This window comes from Setaria italica, chromosome V, assembly GCF_000263155.2.
Source record: "Setaria italica strain Yugu1 chromosome V, Setaria_italica_v2.0, whole genome shotgun sequence".
NCBI classification, from domain to species: Eukaryota; Viridiplantae; Streptophyta; class Magnoliopsida; order Poales; family Poaceae; genus Setaria; species Setaria italica.
Genome location: NC_028454.1, coordinates 10,086,890 through 10,106,691, shown reverse-complemented (window position 1 = coordinate 10,106,691; position 19,802 = coordinate 10,086,890). Strand labels below are relative to the sequence as shown.

At 47.9% G+C, this 19,802-nt stretch overlaps 2 protein-coding genes across 4 annotated transcripts; both read right to left on the bottom strand.

Moving 5' to 3' along the window:
- Positions 1-951: 951 nt before the first annotated feature.
- On the bottom strand, positions 952-5,082 carry LOC101763808 (LRR receptor-like serine/threonine-protein kinase). The gene is made up of 2 exons (XM_004968284.3): positions 1,952-5,082; positions 952-1,832 (listed from the first exon to the last, which is right to left on the bottom strand). Exons 1-2 carry the CDS (start codon positions 4,824-4,826, stop codon positions 1,342-1,344), a joined length of 3,366 nt encoding a protein of 1,121 aa, XP_004968341.1. The 5' UTR covers positions 4,827-5,082; the 3' UTR covers positions 952-1,341.
- Positions 5,083-12,123: 7,041 nt separating this feature from the next.
- Positions 12,124-18,474, bottom strand: LOC101763400 (RNA-binding protein 5). 3 transcript variants are annotated; one of them, XM_022827080.1, is made up of 12 exons: positions 18,338-18,474; positions 17,516-17,621; positions 17,363-17,426; positions 17,179-17,239; positions 16,988-17,079; positions 16,745-16,894; positions 16,244-16,498; positions 15,743-15,951; positions 15,101-15,328; positions 14,549-14,707; positions 12,540-13,686; positions 12,124-12,427 (listed from the first exon to the last, which is right to left on the bottom strand). In XM_022827080.1, exons 1-10 carry the CDS (start codon positions 18,427-18,429, stop codon positions 14,609-14,611), a joined length of 1,356 nt encoding a protein of 451 aa, XP_022682815.1. In that variant the 5' UTR covers positions 18,430-18,474; the 3' UTR covers positions 12,124-12,427; positions 12,540-13,686; positions 14,549-14,608. The 3 variants fall into 3 exon arrangements, with proteins under 3 accessions (XP_022682815.1, XP_004968340.1, XP_022682816.1); XM_004968283.3 differs by having other exon boundaries at positions 12,124-13,686; XM_022827081.1 differs by having other exon boundaries at positions 12,124-13,686; positions 17,179-17,236.
- Positions 18,475-19,802: the final 1,328 nt, after the last annotated feature.

Sequence of the window (19,802 nt, the reverse complement as noted above, 5' to 3'; positions counted from 1 at the left end):
GATGCTAATTAGAAGAACTAAACATGAGCTAATTACAAAACTAATTGCAGAACCCTATGCTAATTCACGAGATGAATCTATTAAGCCTAATTAATCCATCATTAGCAAATGGTTACTGTAGCTCGAGACGAATCTATTAAGCCTAATTAATCCGTCATTAGCAAATGGTTACTGTAGCACCACATTGTCAAATCATGGACCAATTAGGCTTAATAGATTCATCTTGCGAATTAGACTCCATCTGTGCAATTAGTTTTGTAATTAGCCTATATTTAATACTCCTAATTAGGATCAAACATCCGATGTGACAGGTGCTAAACTTCAGTGAGGTGTATCAAACACTCCCTGAACAGTGAGTATAACAGAAATTGCAGGCCTATTGTTCCTGGAGCTCAGCTTCAAGCCTGCAAGCGCAGAGGATGGACTGAAGGAGTAGTTCACCATGGGCGCAGCTAGCTACCTGCTGTCTGCTAGAGGTTATGATGCTACGGTCCTACGGCCGAGCCCCGCTACTGTTCTGTCTGCTGGACATTCTTCTCAGCTTGGCCCAGACAGCTCCAACAGCAACGCTCCTCGCCCAAAAAGCCAAAAGGGACCTCCCTGTCTCGGCAATCAGCACACCATTCAGTAGGCTCTCGGCCACAGAAAGTAGCTACCGGGTTTTCAGGCGGCTGCGTTGAAATGGAATCAGAGATGGAGATGAGAGCAATGCTTCACTCTGTCTATTCGAATCGGCAGTCGCTGGCGCGTCCCTTTCCGTCCAGGCAACTTCGAAACGCGCACGACCCGCCGTGCAGTGCATGATCGGACCGGAGCAACATCATCAGCTGCAGCCTGCCTGCCGGGTCTACAACTTCAACTGCATTCAGCTTGGCCCCCATGTGGATGCGGGCAGGAAGGAAGACCAGGGCAGCCTCTCCTGCGGCAGTGACGGCAGATAGATGCGGGACATGATCATGCTATGCCTCATCAGAATCAGATTACCAATGCAATTGACTGGGTAACTTCGGTACAAGGTACTACAGCTATGTGTATGGTACAATGGGACAAGGAATTATTGCTTTGCTTGGTCGATTCATGGTGGAGTCTTCTTCTTCGTTCCCCCACCCTGCCTCCTGACATTCCTCACGATCATGGTGGCGGTGACCATCCGCCGCTCCTCCTCCTTGGCGGCGAGCGGCAGTCCGGCGGCGCACCGACGGTTCATAGGCTCGCCGACGTCCTGTCAACGCTACCATGTTAGTCGTCGCACACCTCCGAGCACTCGAGCAGCGTGGGTTGGCGGTTGGCGCCATTGGTTCCTCCTCTTTTGTGAGCTAGGCCATGGCCACGCGCCCTTCGTTACATTGAGTAGGCCAACGAGCTGGACTGGGACTGCGACTGGGCTTGGGCCGGGCGGGGGAGGGCCGTGGGTTTGGTCGGCGAGGGGGCGTCGGCGGCCCACTTCGCCGAGTCCAGCCTCGCTCCCCCGGATCCGCCGCCGCTGACCTTGCGCGCCTCGGCGCCGTCGTCGTTCCGGAGGCCCCGCAGCAGCGCCGCCACGTCCTTCATGGTGGGCCGGTCCTCGGGCCGCGCGCTGGCGCAGAGCAGCGCGATCCCGAGCGCCTGCAGCATCTCCTGCACCTGCGCGTCCGGCCGGCCCTGCAGCCGCGGGTCCACCACGCCGGCGGGGTCCCGCTTCTGGTGCAGGTGCTCCCGCACCCACTGCACCACGCTCCGCCCCTCCCCGAACGCCGCCTCCACCGGCCGCCGCCCCGTGATCACCTCCAGCAGCACCACCCCGAAGCTGTACACGTCGCTCTTCGTCGTGATCTTGCTCATGCACCCGTACTCTGCGCGAGGGATCGGCATCAAATCATCACAACCGTCAGATCCTTCACTGTGCCGATCGCAATTTGTAACGAACGGCCGGGATTGTTGTACGGAAGGAAGCAAGCAAGCGGCGGCGTACCGGGGGCGATGTAGCCGTAGGACCCGGCGAAGGGCGGGGGCGACGAGTTGGCGCCGTCGTCGGCGACCCTGGCGAGGCCGAAGTCGGCGAGGCACGCCTCGTAGCGCTCGCCGAGGAGGATGTTGTCGGCCTTGACGTCGCGGTGGAGGATCGCCGGCACGCAGTCGTGGTGGAGGTACGCGAGACCCTCGGCCACGCCCACGGCGATCGCCAGCCGCACCTCCCACTCCGCCACGGCGCCGCCGCCGTGCAGCAGGCCGCCGAGGGTGCCGTTCGGGAGGTAGTCGTAGAAGAGGAGGCGCGTCCGGCGGTTGGCCGCCCAGCCCAGGAGCCGCACGATGTTGCGGTGGCGCACCCGGGGCAGCACGCCGACCTCGCACGCGAACGCCTCCGCCGACGCCTCGTCGCACGACCGGAACTTCTTCACGGCGATGGTCACGCCGCCCGTCGACGGCACGGCCGCGCGGTACACCGACCCGGACCACCCCTTCCCGATGACGTTCGCCGGCGTCAGGCTGCGTGCCACGTCGCCCACGCTGATCTCCACCTTCTGGTACAGGGTCACGTCCCACGGCGGCAGCATCTCGGCGTCCTTGTCGTCGCCGTCGCCGGCGCCGCGCGCGGAGCCCCTGCGCCGGCCTACGAGGAGGAACGCCGCCGCGGCGAGGAGCGCCACGAGGGCGGAGAGCAGCACGGCGGTGGCGACCTTCGCGGCGCGGCGCGACGCGCGCTCGCGGTCGCTGGCGTCGCCGGGGCAGCGCGTCAGGCACAGCCCCGGGTTGCCCTCCACGTCGCTCGTCGGAAGCTTCGCGAAGAACGCCGTCGCCGGCGCGCGGCCGGCGAAGCTGTTGAAGGAGATGTTGAGCGCGACAAGGTTCTGGAGCGCGGACAGCGGCTGGAGATCGCCGGAGAGCTGGTTGTGCGACACGTCGAGGACACCGAGCCGCACGAGCCCGGCGAACTCCTTGGGTATTGCGCCAGACAGGCCGTTGCAGCTCAGATTGAGGGCAATCTCCAGCCCCGGAATCTTGCCGATGCTCGCAGGAATCGCGCCGGAGAGCGCGTTGCCGCCGAGGTCCAGGAGCTGGAGCCGCGAGCACGAGCCGATCTCCGGCGGTATCTGACCCGTGAGCCTGTTCCCGCCGAGAACGAGCTTCGTGAGCGAACCGAGCCTGCCGATGTCCGACGGGATCACTCCGCTGATGGAGTTGTACGAGAGGTCCAGGTACTGCAGCGACGGCATATCGTGGAACAGCCCCGGCGGCAGGACGCCGGTGATGGCATTGCCGTGGAGGTCTACGAACGTGAGGTTCCGGCAGCCGGCGATGTCGGCCGGGATGGCGCCGGAAAGCCTGTTGGAGCTGAGGTCCAAGAAGCTGAGGTTGCCAAGCTTACCGACCTCCGGAGGAATGGCGCCGGCGAGGTGGTTGCCACTGGCCCGGAACCGGACGAGCGACGTGCAGTTGCCGATCTCCGGTGGTATCTCGCCGGATAAGGTGTTGTCGATCATGAGCAGCTTGGACAGCCGCGGCAGCCGGAACAGGGAGCGCGGGATGGGCCCGGTGAGCGCGTTCTGCGACAGGTCGAGCGACTCGAGGCTCACGCAGCCGCCGATCGCCGGCGGGATGCTCCCGGTGAGCTGGTTGGCCCAGAGGTAGAGCATGCGCAGCGCCGTGAGCTTGCCGATCTCGGCGGGGATGCCGCCGGATATCTGGTTGTTGTCGAGTTCCAGGTCGGTGAGGTTGATGCAGCGCGCGAGCTCGGCGGGGATGGGGCCCGACACCTTGTTCACGCTGAGCTGGAGTTCCTGCAACGACGTCAGGTTCCCCAGTGACGCCGGGATGTGGCCGATGAGACCGTTCATGGAGAGGTCCAGCACGGTGAGCCCCGTGCACGCCCCGAGCTCCGGCGGGATGACGCCGACGAGGTTGTTCTGCCACAGCAGCAGGTTCTTGAGGTTTCTGAGCTTGCCGAGCTGCGGCGGGATGGAGCCGGAGAGCGCGTTCTCGTAGAGGTAGATGTTGGTCAGGCTGCTGCAGTCGCCGAGCTCCGGCGGGATCGGGCCGGAGAGGAGGGCGGTGTAGATGGCGATGGTGTCGAGGCTCTTGAGCTTGCCGAGGCTCGCCGGGAGCGGGCCGGAGATGCTGGTCTCGGCGAGGCCGAGCATGGTGAGGTTGGAGCAGTCGCCGATCTCCGGCGGGAGCGCGCCCTGGAGGTTCTTGTTGCCGCCGCCGCGGATGACCTCGAGGCTGGCCATCTGGCCGATGGACGCCGGTATGGTGCCCTCGAGCTGGTTGTCGTAGAAGATGAGCTCCCGCAGCGCCGTGAGGTTGCCGATGGCGTCCGGGATGGCGCCCTCGAGGCGGTTCGAGTTCACGTACAGGCTCTCCAGCTTGCTCCCGGGCCGGCACAGGCTCACCGGGATGGGCCCCGTGAGGGCATTGTTGCTGAGGTCGAGGTGCGTGAGCCCCGGCAGCTGGTCCCCGAGCCCCGGCGGGATGGGCCCCGTCAGGTTGGTGCCCGTGAGCACCAGCCGCGACAGCGTGGCGCCCACCGCGGAGAGGTCCGCCGGCGCGCCGCCGTGGAGGTCGACGAACTGCAGGCTGAGCCCCGTGACCCGGCCCGCGGTGTCGCACGACACGCCCGTCCACCGGCACGGCGACGCGTCCGAGTCCCTCCAGTCCCCGAGCGCCTCCTCCGCGTCGCCACGCAGCGTGCGCTTCCACGCCAGCAGCGCCGCGCCCTGCGCGTCCACGGCGAGCGCGCAGCCCACCCACGCCATGGCGAGCGCGCACCACAGCAGCAGCGGCGGCGGCGCCGCCCACGCGCTCCTCCACCTGCCTCGTCTCCTACCGCCCATCACGCCGGGAGGCATTCCCTCAGGAGGTAGCTCAGCTTACCAATCCAACTGCCAGGACTGCACTCCAGAGCTACGCTTCTTCGAAAGCATATATCCAGACCAGATTACGATGAAATCGACGAGGAGATGAGGTGAGCTGATGCTGTAGGATCGGCTGCAGCTGGTGTCACTTGCAAATCCGTGTTCTTGCTTGTGCCGGAAGCACCAGAGGAAAGTGGCCTGCAACTTTGTTGCAAAGCCAGGAAGTAGGTGTACTGGTGGTGAGGTTTAAGCTAAGGCCGTGTTTAGTTTGGCGAATTTGGGGGTGCCAAATTACTGTTACAGCACTGTAGCACACTGTAGCGTTTCGTTTGTATTTGTGAATTATTGTCCAAATATTGACTAATTAGGCTCAAAAGATTCGTCTCGCAAAGTACAACAAAACTGTGCAATTAGTTTTTAATTTCATCTACATTTAGTACTCCATGCATGTACCGCAAGTTTGATGTGATGGGGAATCTTCTTTTTGCATAGTGTCAAAGTTGGGAGTTGGGAGTAACTAAACATGGCCTAAGCCTCCCTGACAGGTTTAGTACCAGAGGGAGAAGAAGAGAGAGAGAGGCACCCCATGGCCAAGGCTGAGATTTTTATATGCCAAGGTAGAAGGAGGAAAAAAAAAAGAGGTCAGCTGTGAGAAAAGAGAGAGGGGGAGGGAGGGATGGAGCAGGAAACCAGCGAGAAATGGCGGATTAGGTGGCGGCAAGCTGAGCGGAGCTGGGGTTCAGGCTTGAGTGAGTGAGAGCTGCTGGGATTGTAAAGTGCAGGGAGTGGAGCGAGAGGGTGTGGCAGGCACTCATGTGTGTCTGCAGAATCTCCGGATCCGAGGCCACCGGTTGGGTCAGGCAGGCCGTCACCCCTGTCCCTCCCCCTCGTCCTCTACTTGTTTATGCCTGCCGGCCCGCAAGTGCACCGTCAAATTAACTACTATGTTATTTGTCTATGTGATCACAGGATTAGGGGCTTTGATTTGGTTTCAAATTTCAGAGAGGAGTCGCCAGGCAACGACTATTAGTGGTGTGCGCCTTTTTTGTTTTGGCGAATTTGAGTTCGATGCTTGAAACAAGAGATGCAGAGGGGAAAAAAAAGTATGAGGTGTGGATGCTCTAATTTAATCTAGCAAATTTAAAGATCGGATTATAAGATTATATTATTTTAAACTAAAAATAGATAGGACTAAGTTGAACCGGGTGAGAGGTGTTGGTTGGTTGAGCTTCCCTCCTATTTTTAACAGAAGACGCAACAGCTTCGCTCCTCCCAGGGAAAGATGGTGAGCCACTGTCACTCGAGCTGTTGCATCTCATCGCATCAGTCAGGTTTCAGGTCAGGTAAACCCTCGTCGCCATGGAAAGGCTGTGAACCTGCGACATGGCTGATACGGTTAGAAATAGCATCAGCTGGATGATGCCTTCAGGCAGGGTTGGTTTCACCAATTATGCACGCCAGCAAACAGGTTTTTCACCCTTTCTGCGAAAGAAAACAGGTGCTTGCAATTGGCAATGCAAATCCCTTTCATCGGGCACGCCGCGGCGTCGCTGCCGCAACAGCAAAAGCGGCGGCAGCGGGCAAAGAATATCTCGGGAACGTAACAGCTCGCCTAGAATAAACATGAGCGTGAGAACAATGGACACATGGCAAGTAACTACTCCCTCCCATTGCTTGCAATTTCAAAGCCTCTGTCAGCTCCTCCCTTCAATTTCTAGCCCAATTTGTTGCTCTTGTAATCAATCAAAGAACAAACAGGGCATTTTCTTAGGCCAATTCATTTTATATTTTTTTTAAAAAGAAATCCTTAGTAAGAGAATTGTGAAGCAAACGGGTCATTTCATAATTCATGTCTCCTTGATTCTCATGCACAATTCTAAAACGACTAACATTTCCACGGTCCTTCTGCCATTGTGTAGCTAGCTGTAAAAGAGATCGGCGAGCCCTGCGTAGTGATTACCGGCAGTGGAGGATGGCAAGCTGCTGAAGCAAGAATCTCTCAAGAGTTGAAACACGAAAGGTGAAAGGGGGTAAAAGAAAACAAAGTAAAAGGAGGCACCGCACCACAGCTGGCCTCTTAGTGGGGTGAACTGGTAGTAACACACGACACGCACAAACAGCTCCTTCATGCAGTAACAAATAAACAAACTGAAACCCCCAGCTCTTTCTTACAGCGGCTGTCTGCTCTGCACTGAAGCCTGCAGGTTAAACTAAAGGGTTAGATCTACACTTGATGAAGGGCAGCACATGTCCTTGGTTAGATGAGATCTACTGCTGTTACCACCACCACCTAGCGGTAATAAACTAATGGCGTCACCCTGTCTTTCTCGTAATTCGTGCTAATCGCGAGGAAGCCGCCATCAGCCGCGGTTAAAAAAGCCGCTGCCAACGTACTGAAAGTTTTGCAGGCTCAGAGATCTAGATCTACCCTCCCCTCCAAATTCCCATTGGTAAAAGAGCAGTCCTAATTAACCGGGACACAGGGCCTCTAATCCCGTGGAAGATAGTAATTCCAATGAGTAGAACTTGCAGAGTATTTACATGGGAACTAGGGCTTCTATTTGGGACAGGCAACCAACCATGGCATTTGCATTGTAAGTTGTTTCACCCCATAAAAAACAGCACGCTTTCCGGTTCTTCTCTTACAGGGAACAACAGATTTGAGCCACCATTGCTGTGGAGTCTTTGCTGGTAAAGTTGTAAAAACATCTGGTTACCACATTTAATCTAAGTTATCTTACCAGCACAAAAAAAAAAGTTATTACCATGAGTAAGCTTAGTTCACAAGTATGTTGGCAGATGAAATGTAATGTGTTGAGCAATGATACACCAGCATGCAGGGAGGCTCAAAGCTGGCATCCGGTGTGAAAAGCTGGTCAGTTTTTACATGGATGATGAAAGATAATGGAGAAAGAAAGCAAAGATAGCAGTAGAGTAGCATGGTTATGTGCTGTCCCAGCATATTAGTTAAGGGACTGATGATTTACCCATGCACAGTACTAGCTGTCAAAGTTTTCACTGCATTATGATCTAGATCTAGCATCAGACTATCAGGCTCTGCGCCTACCATCCACCAGTTAGTCTACTTCTGCTTTTCTGAATACTAGCATATAGTACATGCATATTTTTGACCAAATGAAGTTTTTGGCATGCAACTGGCAGCTGTAATTAAGAATGGTAATTAATACCAGTTTAAAACAAGTTGATCTGCAGACACTGATATTATCTTTGATGAAAGGAATCGTAATATGATCTTTGCTCATAGAAAAATGGATAGCAGAGGAGAGCAAAAGTGATCGGTGGATCACGTGAAGCAGTCGACTCTTGAGTCTTGACTTGAGAGGTGCTTGCCGCGTGACAGAATCAACTCGATCAACAGTTTTCTATTCCAGTATGTTATGGCCAATTCATATGTTTGTAAAACTTGTGGAGTAGGTATGATACTTGGGATCCTTTTCAGGATTAGTCCAAACGGAGCGGAAAAAAGTGAAGATAGAGATTGACATGTACTTGGTATTAAAAGGGACAATCACATACAGCCCTACAAAATCTGGACTCCGAATAAGACGTGCATTAAGTTATAGTACTATGATGAACCAACTTTAGAAAATGCAGATAATCCCAGGAAATTGTGGCACTAATTATGTTCTCAAAGGTACCAATGTGATTTTAAACAGAAACTGTGTTCTACTCTATCTACATATAAAAAAATAGTAGCTTTTTGAAGCTGGTTAGTGGTCCTTCTAGAATAAGCAAAATCATTCACAAAACTCTAAACAACAGTGATCTACAAGCATTTCATAGACATAATCAGGTGTAAGTTAAGGAGACAATATGTGAGACGGTCGAGCTACAAGACTAGTAATAAATGGTGTTAAAGTAACGGCAATGTTGGAGGAAACTAGCAAAACCACAATTATATATAGGAGCAAAGATTGCTTTGTTAAATTAGTGTCGGCAAGAGATTGAAATTGAAGTTGAAGCAGTGAGAGTGAGAGAGATGGGGGGCAAGGGGAGAATCTAGGCATGAGGGGTGGGGGGTGGTAGGGGCACATGCATGGGCTAAAGACAAGAAGAAAACAAGTCTCACAAGGACAGGGAAAGGCCCCATGTGAGTGAGGGGATATGAGATGGTGCTGCTAATCTTATCACTACCTCACTGCTAATCCTAGGTGTCCAATTGTTTTAGCCCCCCAGGTCATTAAGAGCAGGGGGTGTGCATGCATTAGCCATAAACAACCATGATCAATTCCCTAATCCATTATGAGCAAGCAACAAAAAGAGCTTAGAGTGGGGCAGCTACCACCTGGTGTGGTGTGCAATATACTGCACATCCTTGGTTGCTCACTGTTGATGATGGTGAGGTCAAGGCATCCATGGAGACCAAAAAACCACACATCAAAAGGAGAGAAGCCACCACAATTCCAGAGGCTCACAAAGAGTTACACTTGCACACTGCAGCAACGGCCAATGGCTTGCATCAAGATGGGGGTTTGGACTGGATTGGGAGTTCCAGCCCTCGATCACAGGTTCTTTACTGGTTTCTCCCTTGCAGGGCACAGACAACGCCACGTCCATTAATTTCTGATCGATCGGTACTTGCGCCACCTCGACCGCAGCAATCGGGAAGGGCTTGCTTTCTTCCCTGCAAGGACACCAAGGGCGTGATGGTTCTCGTTTCACCTCAGCCTGGCTTCCACCACGCATCCAGGCCCGTGCCGGCCAGGCCTGCTAGATGCAGCAGGCTTTTTGTTTGCTTACCTACGCCCGGACAGCCAAACCCTATAGGTTACCTGCACCTAGCCATTAGCCGATCCTTTTTCCCTCCCTGCAGCGCGCTCGCCTGCACCACGCGAGCCAGGCCCGATAGAAACGGCCGCTCCTCTCGTTTCCCTCGAGCCTGACCGCGGGCCTCTTACAGCCTGACTCGGAGATTGGACCAGGCAACCAAACCGATGCCCCCTGCATGCCATTAGCCTGGCTCAGCCCCGCGGGGGACACGCCCCAAGAAGCTGTCGTCGTTTCAACACTGAGAAGGATTGATCAAAAAGAAAAATGGCGACGTGTCCTTTCCTGTCCAAACTCCAAACAGTGCCAGTGATTTGACGCGGCTGCATGGCAAGTTTCAACAGAGGTGGTCTGGGCCGTGCTGCAGTGCACGCTCTGGTCAGATTCCAACTGGAGCTCGAGAGTCAAACTCACATCATCTAATGATACTAGTAGTTTTTAGTTAACGGTCTAATCATGTACTAAAAACCAAGCCGGTCATAGTGTTCAAGTAACCTGGATAGACTTCTTCAGGTAGCAAAGCAAAGAAATACAGGTAGACCATCAAAATTACCCAAAAAGATCATCATACCCTCATTGAGAAATTTTGGAGAAGAGATGAAAAGTGCTAGCAAAGGAAAGAAAAAAAATGATATCATCTTCGACCTAAGGTACCCACTATGCACATTCACACTTTGGAACTGTTGGGTATGTTGCACAAATGCTCGGCAAAATCAATATGTTTCTCAAAGTGCATGTGAATCGGAAACCGGTCTGTTTCTCAAAGCACAAGGCATGCAAGCACACAAAACCACATTTCTGAGAATGTACTTTGAAAAAGTTTGAATCTTCCTCACCCTTTGTGTGACATAAAAAAAATCCATTATTAAAGGGTTGAGAAATCTAATAAAGCTCTTGTTTAAGCAGTTTTTCAGTTTTCCTAGATTTTATGATACTTCATTTCTTTTATTACTTTCCAAGTCTGAAGGGGCATAGCGGTGCTTTGGAGGCAAAATTGACACATTGCGGATCAAAAAACAAACTGCAATTTTGGATGGCAAAGGAGAGCTTAGAATTGAAACAATGGCACAAGAAAATTTTGCCTATACGAAGTAACATATGGCTCCTTTGGCTTTCCTATTTACGGCTTTTCGCTGGTCCTCACAAACTCATCAAGAGCCACATAAATTTCGGTCAATCTTCGCAACAAAAAGTTAATCAAAGCAAAATGCCGCCAGGTTGCAGATAATCAAATTAGGAGCATATGACAATTCAAGTATACACAAAAGCAGGTTCACTGTAAAATAAATTGTGGAATATAAAGTTGGTAGATGGTCAATTTTCTGCAGATGAACCCACATATTCAGTGATTACTGGTAGATCAAGATATCGTTATCTAGAGAAGCACATTGGGACTTGAGAGCAGTTCCGGGTTTTGAGGGTGGTGGAATTGAGCCCTTTGATTTCTTTCCGCCCTAAAAAGCAACTAGGCCAAAAGAAATAATACAATAGTACTCCTAACCACTTCCCTCCTCTTTTGGGTGTGATCTCATTACCTTTTATCATATGAAGCTAACAGTATGCAGTTCCATCCAACCCCCCTTCCCCCTCTTTCATTGTTAATCACTCCCGAGAAAATGTGTTTGGCAAAGATTAATTCACACAGCAGGAAGTGCAGAATAGATGAATCTTAGTAAAACTTAATGCTGGGTCAAGGGCACATAAAGGTTCCAGTGCAGCGTTATTATGAAGCTCAACTAGTTGATTTTAAGACAACAGTCAACATACTTATGCTCCATGTCATGAGTTATGACCACAATACGCAGTTTATAAATGTAATTTTCTCAAAAAGTAGCCATAGTGTCATATTCAGATGGCATCAGATAAGATAATGAAAGTGAAATCTAAGGTACAATTCTACTACTAAAACCACATCAGTAATATCATCTCAATAGGACCAGAAACTAGCACCACAGCAAGATACACCTACGAAACTCATATTTGTTCAGCAAGTCTAAAAAGCATTTCTACCACATTACAGATACAAAAAGTGGCAAATAACAATTCCAAGTCATCAATATTCTTTAAACGAAAAATTCATCAAGATTTTATCCATAGATTAACAGCAAACATCAATAATTAATATATAAGAAGTGCTCAAGAGCACCGTGAACTTTATGTCAGAAGAAAATAAACACAAAAAACTGCAAACATGTACTACATGGGTCAGTATTAAGTTTTTTTTTAAACGAACCAGCAGGAGAGCTGCATGTTATATTGATTAGAAGAAAATCCAGACGGCTATGAGTATAAAACTGTCTAAACACACAATAGTTACAAGATTGAAGACAACAATTTAGGAGCGACAGTATTAAGTATAATTTAAATGAAAGGCAGGCAAGAGTGCAGTTTCAAATGACAGTTCAAAAATTGCACAGCTAAGGACCAACGGAAACCTCAAACTATGGTAGTGCTAGCACCACCACGGTGCTGAAACCATGCAGCATGCTAGGGTCCCAAAAAGTAGACAAAATCAAGATGAAGTTATCTTGTTTCTCCTACCCTTTTTGTAAAAGGAGTTGTTATTGAGTTCTGTTTCATAAGATGGGCCTTTCATCGACCCAATAATATCTAACCTTGTGCACAGATTTTAACTAGGACAACATCAGCCATACAATAAACTTCCTAGATGCAGTATGTCACAAATCAAACATAAGTCTCTAGGAAGACCTTGCTTTGAATACACTGTCATCCAGAAACGCCACAGTTCGAGCACTAAACGGTGAACACTAGTCAGTTGCATCAGTTCTTTGTTGAAGCAGATGCCCCTGGATCAAGGAAACCAAATTTGGTAAGTTATTACACGTAAATAAAGTTGATGTGGAACAGCTTGTCAAGCAGTGCCACACTTGCCACTGGGCCAAGCATGAACACACCCACCCTGGTGGTCTGTTGCAGCCATTACCACTTCCCCAGGTGCCATGGCAGGATATTGCCATGGACTTCGTTGAAAGTCTTCCAACTTCTGATGGTGTCAAGCAATTCTGGTCGTGGTAAACCGTTTCACCACTTCATAGCTTTGAAACACCCATTCATAGCTCAGTCAGTGACCAAGTTGATAGTGGACAGTGCGATTCGCTTACACAGTATGCCTTAATCCTATAGTCTCAGACCATGGAAGGAATTGTTCAAACTCACAGGCACTACTTTCCTCAAAACAGATGGGCAAACAGAGAGAGTTAATCAGTGTTTGGAAATGTATTTGTGGTGTGCCATGCAGGATTCCCCAAAACAATGGAAAAGTTGGCTCCTCTTGCTCAATTGTGGTACAACTCCACCTTCCACACTGCATTAGGATGCTCTCCATTCGAGGCTTTATATGGGCATGAAGCTGAGTTGGGCACTGTAGTACCAGAGCAAATTGATGAACACATACCTGTTGTTGACATGATTTAAGAAAAGAGAAGCTCAGTTCACATCACTGAAGCAACATCTTGCAGCAGCTCGAAATAGAATGAAGTGTTGACAGTTACTGTTCTGATCATAAGTTCCAAGTCGGTCATTAAGTCCTGGTGTTTTCCAGAAGCAACATCTTGCAGCAGCTCAGAATAGAATGAAGTGTTGACAGTTACTGTTCTGATCATAAGTTCCAAGTCAGTCATTAAGTCCTGGTGAAGTTACAGTCGTATGAACAACATTCAAACTGGAGTTAACGCAAGCTTGATCCACCCAGTTTCCATGAGTCCCAACTTAAACTGTTCACGACTAACTACACCCCGGTGTATGCAGAATTGCAGACCTTTCTAAGCTAGTTGACTTGAGTGCCAGTTCGGTGGAACCAGAAGCAGTTCTGGAAGCCATCTTTTGAAGAAGTCAATCGGGCAGTGCCACAGGTGCTGATCAAGTAGTCACAGATGCTGGCTTCTTCAAATACCTGAGAGGATTGGTACGCCGCCAAACCTCACTTTCTGCAGCAGTTGCTTGGGAACAGGCAAACTCCTGGGGCCTGGGGAGCAGCCTGCCAAAGCTACAGTGACTACAAGAGAGAAGATAGCTCTAGGGAGCCATCAATGTCGGTTTGAATTACCTGTAAGCCATCATATATCAGGCACACACAAATTTGCATCATTTGCCAATTGCTTAAATAGAATGAAAATACACAACCAGCAATGTAAACACAAGCAAGCATAACATTGTCTTGGGTTTCAGCTGAGCATACAATCTCTCCATCTCCACCACTCAGCTTGTGTTTGCAGAACCACGACTGGCATCTATTACTTGGAATGTCATTGTGGATAAGATCAGTGACCAACTGACCATGATTAACCGATCTCGTTGATTAATTCAAGTTGTAATCATCCACTAAAGTACTAAACAAAATTCAGAACCCTCCACTCACAAAAGCATACGACACCATGGACGGGTACAACAATAGTAAACTACCACCATGATGCCAGGTAGTCCAAAAGTTAGACCACCAGCATAGGTACCCCTTAAATATCTAGGAGAATTGTTTTTTCTACAAAATCTTGAAAAGATAAACATGTAGGCACCAACTTCTTTTGTAATTTGTAGCCATAGAAGTAAGAAGCAGTGGATATCTAGAACAATGATGGTACATATCACCATTTTTCTACTTTGAAAAGGAAATATGTTGACAAAATAAACATGTAAATGTAATAGGACAATAAAGGGCCTTGTGTAAATTTTAAATACCAATACTCTTATCGTTAATTTTTCTATTATAATAGTGCTAATGGATACATGCCTTCATAGGGTTGCTCATGGTGCATGTTAGACGATAGTTCAGCACATTTCCGCATACCATGAAACAGATCACAAAAGTTTGCAGGTACAAAGTTCAATTTTTTAAAAGTGCGATAGGAGTAGCAAAAATTGAATTCAAGTGCAGTTCTCACACATTTTTATCTAATGCAATTAAAACTTACCTCCAGAGTGCATGAATCTCCAATTCTCCATAGGTTATAGCAGTACAGAATACGAACATCTTAGCGGGTTTGATTCCATCCCAAACCAGCACCATGTTTGTTGATGATAGGCTGTATAGGTTCTACAATACCCTTTCTGCTTTTTCCAAGGGCCTCCCCCTAGGAAAATTGAGAAAATGAAATAAATCAATGGGAGTTCATGCTTATTCCTGATAAAAGATCATGAAAAAAATGGAGATCAATTAGAAACATTCTTCACAAAAAAAAGTAGCTTAATCTCTTATTGTTCACTGGTTCAGCAAAAATATATTAGCATCACAACAATACCCAGTTATAAAGTTAGCAAAAGATAACTGCAGTCAATACTTGATATATCTACCTAGCAAAAAAATATAAGCATTGAACAAAAACTAACAACAGATATATATTCATTTTCTTCCTTATTGTCCTACAGATATGCCTTGTGCAATGTTCCCAGCGTTCTAGAATGCAAAAACTTTTAGCAAGTCAAACAAAAACATAAACAAAAGGCAAACAGAGTGGTACACATGCCTCCTTCCAGCCCATGTTCTCCATTATTCTCTTAGCAGACTGCAAACCACTGGAACGGAAATTCATATCTACTGATGCAGTTCCCATCGAATTAATGTCATCAATTGATTCCTCATATTCATCAAAACTGATGATGTTACATTGCTTCTGTCCAGGCCCTATCCCTAAGCCACGATGTAGGTTCCTTCGCTCAGCAGCTCTGTCCCTGTAAGTGTTTGTCTTCTGTTCCTGAAAATATTACACAAATCACAAATTACAGCTGACATATAGAGCACTAACACTGATGTTTATGTTTTACCATTTATGGGTGAGAAATATATAGCCATACAGGGGGAACAAATGCTACATTAATTTTTCTGTGAAAAGGACATGTCATAAACTAATGTTGTTCATGTGCATTTTGATACAATGTTAAGTTAGTGACTTGCAGAACTTCTGAAACCAAATAGTAAGGAAGTGATAGCGCAGCAATTCAAAGCAAACTTATAATCCCACTGTGTTCTTATGTCCAACAAAAGTGGGTGTTTGGGGTTTATAGCCATAATCTGGAGATGGGTTTATTGTCAGGAAAGTAAACATTTGTTAACAGTTTAAAAAATACTTTAGCAAATGGCAATGCAGTTTTACTTAAGCTTAACTTGCCTTGTCATTATCAGCTGATACACCTTCCCGGACAGAAGACTCATCAGCAACTTCAGATTCGCACTGTGCAGTTGACTGCTTATTCAAATTAATATCAGGATTTGCATATATGTCAGGAAACCCCCAATCTTTTGTCGGGTTAGAGGAGTCATATGCGGACAAAGAGGCCAAGTATTTCCTGCTAGGGTTCCTTAGCCTGTACAGCTTCCCTGATAATAGGACAAGTGAGTACTTGTAAGCTATATATTACATTATCAGGCCCAAGAACTCTGAACAAAAAACAATTAGAAGAAATCTTAAAAATCGCCTTTTCAATATTCAGGGGAACGGGGGATTTTCCACTGGTCTATTCTAGGTGATGATATATGATAGCAAAAGTTTAGTTGATATTATATAGAAAAAGCCTTATGTATTAGGAGGTAAAACCTACCATTTCTTCCTACATGAATAATGGCACAAGCGCCATCTTTGTGGAACCTATGCAGTCTTTTTAAGTCTTACCTGTTGAAACACGCACAAGGTCAAGATGAACTTCACTCACAGAAGCAGTCCTTAGACGGCCACCATGAGCAGGCAGAGAAGGATGAAGCTTACTAGAACCCCTAGATAAGCATCCCACAAGCCTAACCACAGGCTTAACATTGCTAACATTATCTTGGACCACATACCAATCCCATATATCAGTGATTGGCAGCAATGGTAGATCATCATTTACTCTCTCTACCTGACCATACTGAGCGAGCCATTTCTCTTCATCTGGAAAAACATTAAATATAACCAAACATTAGTCAGACTTGACACAACTAAACTGGATTAATAAATAACCAGAAAATAAAGATGCTGATACCATTTTAGTGCTTTGCATTTGCTATGGGCTTCATGGTATTCAATTATCAGATGATAGACCAAGAAAAAACTAAATATACCCCTACTTGCTACGGACTAAAAGGATTTGTTGTTGTGAACCAAGAAAATGAAAGCCGTACGAGAATGGTTCCTCACCTTCCCCTAAAGATTCGTCCACAGCAGTGGAATTCTTAGTTTCCGTTTCAACTTCAACATGTTGTGATGTAGCATCATTCAGAGAAGCTGATGCACCGTCTGAGGTCAAGCTACTTGGTTTGTTTACAGCTGTCTCAGTTCTATCTTCCTCTGGTGATCGTAAAAACATTAGGACTGACTGTATAAACTTTAACACCTTTGACCTTTCAACATAAGGAAGCAAAGCGAAAAATCCATACTAACCAATTGTATGTGTGTTTCCTAGTGAACTTTCAGCATTGACTTCTCTATTTGAGTAGCCTGACAGATAAAGATTTATCAGTGTTTCCTCCATCCTGTGGGAAAAAGGAAAGGGTTAAACACAAAAAAAAGACAGTAATGAACACTAAAAATTATTTATCAAATAAAAGCGAGGTAATTGATTATGCAAGAACCATTCTGATGGCGGTCCTAATGTTTCATTCTCGCCATCAGGTATAGCAGGTTGCCAATCTGCTGTTAAACATGAAAATCAATCACTTCATTGTTACAAGGCCAACTTTTTTTTTTAACATAACCATGCCAGTTAACTGGCTCAATAAACCAAACTCATCCCTTAATTTGAGTCAAGACACGTACAAGAGCTTTCCAAGACATCTTGGTTGGCCTCATCATGTGGATAATTTGCTGTGGGTTCATTGCCCTGTTTCAATATGGATGTAAGACTGCAAAAGTCACATGAGACAACAGAGAGCTGAGGAATTTGGAGGAGCTAGCTCAAGTCCTAATTACCAGATCTGTCGTCAATTGCACGTAATTTCCATTCTCGTAGATGTAGTATTGGCCATCTCTGCTGCTGTAGTACCATCCAGCAACAGGGTCATGGTAAAAACCAGTACTGAAAATTATATGTTCAAGAAAATATCAAAACCATATATTGAATATATCAATGCTACTGGCAAAAATTGAAAACTGAAAGAAAAGGGCGACTTAGGAAGAAAAATATGCTGCACCCAGGAAGACACATAAGAGGCTTAGAAAGAGGATCCCTATTATATATCCTTAATTCTATATTGCAAATATGTTTGGTTCACACAAGCACAAAGAGAACAACGGCTAGCTTAATGACAAGCTGGCCATAAACTGTATCCTGCATGAACCACACAAGTAAGAACTAAGCTAGTATTATATTTCGGCAATTATCACCAAACCTCTGCATACCACAATGAACAGATAGAAGGATGGTTGCATTTTCGCGAGTCAAAGAAGGCATCCATGAGGTTATGATGATATCTTAAAGCACATCCATATGATTAACAAACTGCTCCATGCACAGAACCAACAGCCTCTAGAACTCAGAGATTTCTACTGTTATTCCCAGACAGAAACCTCTGAAATAGGAGCCCAATTTTCTTCGAAGCGACAGCATATGCTGATATCCATCAACTATGTCAGCTCGTACCGGGAGGACGATCAACAACGCCCACAACCCCCGGGTCGCTTGAAATCCCAGACACCACGGACACCAAGCCGCCGCGACCGTTCGCGACGCCCGATCTACGAAACACGGGAGCATGCGGCGAGAAGCGGAACGGTTAGGCGCACGGCAGGAACCTGGAATGGTAGTAGAGCTGCGAGTCGGCGTCCCACTCGAAGCCGGCTCCTGCGCCCTCCGCCACGTCGCCGCCACCGCCGCTCCCCTCCATCGCCGCCGTTCGGCTGACACGATAGGCAGTACGGCGCGCCGCGGGGGCTCCTATCTACATTGTTTTTTTTTTAGAAAAAGGGTTGGAATTTATTAAGGGCATGTTTGGATGCCACGTCATAAACTTTAGGACATGTCGCATCGGATGTTTAGATACTAATTAGAAGTATTAAATATAATCTAATTACAAAACTAATTACACAGATGAAGTCTAATTTGCGAGACGAATCTATTAAGCCTAATTAGTCCATAATTTGATAATGTGGTGCTACAGTAACCATTTGCTAATGATGGATTAATTAGGTTTAATAGATTCGTCTCGCGAATTAGTATATGGGTTCTGCAGTTAGTTTTATAATTAGCTCATGTTTAGTCCTCCTAATTAGCGTCCGAACATCTGATGTGACCCCTCCTAAAGTTTAGTAAAGTTCAGTACCTTATATCCAAACACCCCTAATAAAGTGCTATCACATCCAAGCTCCCGAAAAAGTACCCCTCAAGAAAACAAAAATTACATCTAAGTCCTGCAGAGGAGCACTCCATGGCCTTCGCCGTCATCGTTGCCGCAAGCCAGTTCTTCTCCATCTCCCGCAATGAAGAAGACCCAGGATGAAGAGCATGGCCGACTCCTAAATCGACGAAGAGTCTTCAAGATTTATGAAGCCCATCATTAGCACATCAAACACGTGCCGTAGAACCGCTAAACGCACTGGCAAACGGCCAAAGGCCGTCTCCTCATCGTCACCAGGGTCAGACGCCAATTTCAGCACTGGCGAATCCCAATCAATGGACAGCCAACCCGCAACACCAACCCGTATACACAAGAAGGTGGCCAACCAATCTCGCAAGAGAATTTCTGGTAGAACTATCTTGGAGGGACAAAACACCTCCAAAACTTCTCCACATGCCCATTACCTTATTCTGGTTTGCAAGACCAACGCTATCGTTGGCATCGTGGGCATCGATGACACCGAGGAAAACACAGAGGAATCGAACACTGGCGCAGAAGAGGAAAATAATGACATACCCGTCGATGTCGAGACCCCGCAAAAGATATCATCGTCAAGCACCACTTGCACCTCAAACAACACCAAGACTCGCTCACCTCGAACAAAGCTAATGGTAAAGAAGGTCCGGAAGTAACAAAAACTTACTGGCGAGATCCTCACCAACAAGTAAACCAACCCTAACCTAACTAAAAACTACTTTATTAGCATCACCTACCGGATCCGCAGTTCCCCAGCACACCGGTGCCACTAAGGCCACCGGCAGCGAGGAAAGCGGATCCGGCGGCGAGAATGGAAATCGCGTCGGAGTCGCCTTTCTCAACTGCTCCGGGGAAACGAGACGCTTCGAGAGAGTGTGGCAGTTACT

Bases quoted from the DNA above. Each gene is read 5' to 3' on its own strand.
- LOC101763808 (XM_004968284.3), bottom strand. From the start codon at position 4,826: ATGCCTCCCGGCGTGATGGGCGGTAGGAGACGAGGCAGGTGGAGGAGC. The intron at 1,833-1,951 runs GTACGCCGCCGC...TCCCTCGCGCAG, and splicing joins CTACGGCTACATCGCCCCCG to AGTACGGGTGCATGAGCAAG.
- LOC101763400 (XM_004968283.3), bottom strand. From the start codon at position 18,429: ATGGAGGGGAGCGGCGGTGGCGGCGACGTGGCGGAGGGCGCAGGAGCC. The intron at 17,080-17,178 runs GTTCTTGCATAA...TTTTTCCCACAG, and splicing joins TTAGGACCGCCATCAGAATG to GATGGAGGAAACACTGATAA. The intron at 15,952-16,243 runs GTAAGACTTAAA...TCCTATTATCAG, and splicing joins CCTTGTGCGTGTTTCAACAG to GGAAGCTGTACAGGCTAAGG.